At 33.7% G+C, this 3,761-nt stretch overlaps 1 protein-coding gene across 1 annotated transcript; it reads right to left on the bottom strand.

Moving 5' to 3' along the window:
* Positions 1-339: 339 nt before the first annotated feature.
* Positions 340-2,255, bottom strand: LOC100777104 (ankyrin repeat-containing protein BDA1). Its single transcript, XM_006582101.4, has 2 exons — positions 1,510-2,255; positions 340-1,127 (listed from the first exon to the last, which is right to left on the bottom strand). The coding sequence occupies exons 1-2, from the start codon at positions 2,107-2,109 to the stop codon at positions 477-479; spliced, it is 1,251 nt and encodes a 416-aa protein (XP_006582164.1). The 5' UTR covers positions 2,110-2,255; the 3' UTR covers positions 340-476.
* Positions 2,256-3,761: the final 1,506 nt, after the last annotated feature.

Here is a 3,761-nt window from a genome sequence, read left to right as displayed (position 1 = left end):
TTATACCTATCTGTATAATAATGAAACATGAAAAGTCCCATTGTTAACTCAATGATAATTAACTACTTGACTAATATAAGTAAACAAAATTAATGAGTGTAGCTCAATTGAGAGCACACATCGAATTTATTATAAATAACCTGAATTTAATTTCTATGAAATATATTTTTGGGGAGAGGAAGAATTTAAGTATGAATATGTGATCATTAGAAGTGAGACTGCACTTCTTATTGCAGTGAAACATCGACACTAAACAGCTCTTCAAGTCCTAGACTCGAGAGACATGCTCAAAAAGGTGCCCAGCAATTAAAAAGAACAATATTGAATTGGAATAATGAGGAAGGCATGTATAACATTGCTGTAAAAGTAATTGTGTAATATTTCCGTACAAATAACTTTTACTCTTATTTTTACATTCAGTCACTTCAAAATACCTAGCAAGGAATGCATCCACGTACAAAGTAGTTGTTTCTTTCTTATTCAAGAAGTTTATAATACGTAAATGGTAAAAAAGAATAAAAGAGCAACATATATACTGCCAAAAAAATCGTAACCACGTATACGTTAAGAGGGGTGGGAGATATCACCATCATAGCGATAAAGAAGCTAAGCTGAAGGAAGAACGGCGGCGAATATAGTAGAATCCACATAACATTCGTCATCGGCAATAGAAGGATAATTGCGAAAGTTGATGACATAAAGGAACACGTATTAGCGACCGAAAACAAACTAAACTCTGTTGCAGACATGATTGAGTTCCCGTCTTTTGGAATTGAAGATTTGTCATTTATGGAATGAGTAGAGGCCACCACATGACTAGTATTATTATTAGTCCCAACATCAGATGGATATAATCCACCAGGGGGACTCAGGGCTGCTTGATAAGTGGCGGTCGCAATAAGAGCGGCAACTACCAAATATGCGTTGCGTTCCTCTTCTGTCATATACCGTCTAAACCTGAGAAAAAAATTCCTAAATTTATTTCGTAACAAGGCCAAGGACTCAAAAAACCCAAGGTCCTTGATTAATATGCTCTTCATATGGTCGCTGCTTGCAATGTCTGATGCTGTTTTGCCTTCTGAATTCTTGGCATCTAAATCCACCATAGTTAACAATAATGACACTGCCTGTATAATGATCAGATCGTCAAAAGCACCACGAAATGGTATTGTTAATTATATACAGGTGTCATAAAAATACTTACACTTAATCAGAACTACGTACTAATTTTTTTCTTTTTGATATAAGAAATAATACTCAATTAAATATTTGATATAACCCTTTTAAAGGACAATAGATAGTTAATTTTTTTCCAACAAGAAGATATTATTTCTAGTCATTTAGTAACACTTATATATATATACATAAGCATCCACCATTTTAGTTTTTGGATTTGTTAAATTTTAATTTTTTGAATTGTACCAATGCATTATGCCCTGATACTAATTAACATTTTACTCATATCAAGATTAAATTCAAATCAGTGTATGTAAATAGATTAAATGATACCTCTATGTGATCGTTGAGTGCTGCAACGTGCACAACGGTATTGCCTTTTTGATCCTTCCAGTTCAACATTGTTCTTATGAACTTTAGAGAATCTTTTCGGGAATTTCTCTTGAGCCACCGAAATAGGACTTGAAGTATCTCATAGTGTCCATGTTTCACTGCAATATGCAGTGCAGTCTCACTTCTAGCAGTCACATCTTCAATGGAATCTGGACAAGCCTTGAGGAACTTATGCAAAAGCTCAGTTTTATTTTCTTGACTTGCCAAATGTAGCGGAGTGAAGCCTTCCCTCCCTTTGACTCGGACGAGATCTTTGTTCATTTCTACAAGGCGAAGGACCATTTCGTCATGGTTGCATTGTAAAGCAAGGTGGATGGGAGTGAAGCCTTCTGGATTTAGTTTCTGAGCAAATGAAGGTTTCAGTGTCATGATCTCAGTAGCAAACTCAAAATGACCAAGAGTTGCAGCAACATGCAAAGGAGTTTCAACAAATGGGATTGAATCTATGGACTCCAAAATACGTGGATCCTGCTGAATCTCTTGGTAGAGACCGTCTATGTTATTCCCTTCGGCAGCAACTTTCAACGCGTCAGAACTCATTATGTTGAGAGTACTTCTTGGCTTTGATTGTGAGTGTGGCTTTGTGAATAGTTGTGTTGTGGACACCTTGGTTCCCAACAACACTAATATTTTTAGAAGACTTTGTTGGAATCGATTTGATTTGTGATCTTATCGGAGAGGTAACGAGTTGCTTCCTATAAATAGAAAGAAAATGATATTTTTTAATGGGTAGATATCAAGAAAAGTATAAAACCTTCATTTCTACAAGGCGAAGGACCATTATTCTAAAACCCCTTGATACGTTTATTCTAATGGGTAGATATTTTTAATGGGTAACCTTTATTCTATTTCGGAGAGGTAACCTTTATTCTAATGGGTAGATATCAAGAAAAGTATAAAAAAATTCGTCAATGTGATCTAATTGAATTAGTTGAAGAGGGTGTGTGTAAATTATTATTAATTTTTCGATGACCATATATTAAATAACCAATGTAGAAAATAAATCGGTAGTAATTTTGTATATAAATAAGACGTTTTTATATAGGCTATAATTTAATCCAAATAGGACATTTTTTTACATCAGTTGTTCTTCTAAACAAATGTAATTAGTGCACATTCCTCCTAGAAAGGGTATTTTCATGTCAACCCTTCCTTATTTTCCTTCATATTCCCTCTATCCCTTTTATACATTCATCTTCTCTCTTAAAATATAAACGTTTTAAGATTATTTTTCTAAAAATCATCTTAGAATATATATATTTTAACACTATTTTTTGAAATTGATGTTATTTTTTTTAAAGTTTATTTACCACGTAAGTAAAAGTTATTAAATTTTATAATAAATATTTTAAAAAATGACAATAGAATTTAATTAAAATGTTCTACTAATAAATTGTATATAGATTTTTTATGGTTTGTAAGAGTTGGCATTGTTTTACCTGAATGAAAATGAATGCATCATGTGTCAGGTTATGCATATAATCACTACATAGGCAAGCAAGAAGATAGGAAAAATAAAGCCATAAATTACCATATCTAAGGTCCCACATCTTGATGGTAGTGTCATGAGAACCCGTAACGACTTGGGGATTCTGTAAACAAAATATGAGCATAATAAGGCCTCTGAAGAGCAAGGAAATAAAGGTTTAAAAAAGTAGAACAAATTAAGACATGTTTGAAAGCTGCATTTAAATGACAGTCTGTTTTCACATTTATCATAGTACGACTAAACAAATCTGATAATTTGTGCACCAGTCTTTGCAAGCGAGGCGTTAATTATCTGTAATATTGATACTGGGTACGAACGGGTATATGCTCCCAAATTTAGGCAGATATGAGTGCAGGTACGGGTATTATAGTACCCAACCCACCCGCCCATATCATTTATATGTTACAAAATAGTTATATATATTATTTTCGCAACATTTAACTTGTTTATGGTCACCAGCAGAGAACATGTAAGTATGTTTGTTGCTAACAGCAAGACCTGTTAAAAAAGCACATTGTTATTATTAACCTGGTTCACAATCGCTACCACCTCCCATAATACCTTAGCATCTTACCTCTAACTTGTTCAATGTGGACTATTAATGTGAGCTTCAATACTCCACTTGCCAAGTCCCATAACTGTCCAAAGGAACAACTCGAGCAAAATAACCAACTAATGTTACTGGGATCAACTGCAACAGATC

Source organism: Glycine max, chromosome 6 (assembly GCF_000004515.6).
Source record: "Glycine max cultivar Williams 82 chromosome 6, Glycine_max_v4.0, whole genome shotgun sequence".
NCBI classification, from domain to species: Eukaryota; Viridiplantae; Streptophyta; class Magnoliopsida; order Fabales; family Fabaceae; genus Glycine; species Glycine max.
The sequence above is the reverse complement of the archived record's forward strand: the minus strand, read 5'-3'. Positions and strand labels throughout refer to the sequence as shown.

What these genes read in the sequence shown, in the direction of transcription:
- LOC100777104 (XM_006582101.4), bottom strand. Translation starts at nt 2,109, where the DNA reads ATGAGTTCTGACGCGTTGAAAGTTGCTGCCGAAGGGAATAACATAGAC. An exon ending in CACTCAACGATCACATAGAG is followed by an intron (nt 1,128 to 1,509) that starts GTATCATTTAAT and finishes ATCATTATACAG; the next exon opens with GCAGTGTCATTATTGTTAAC.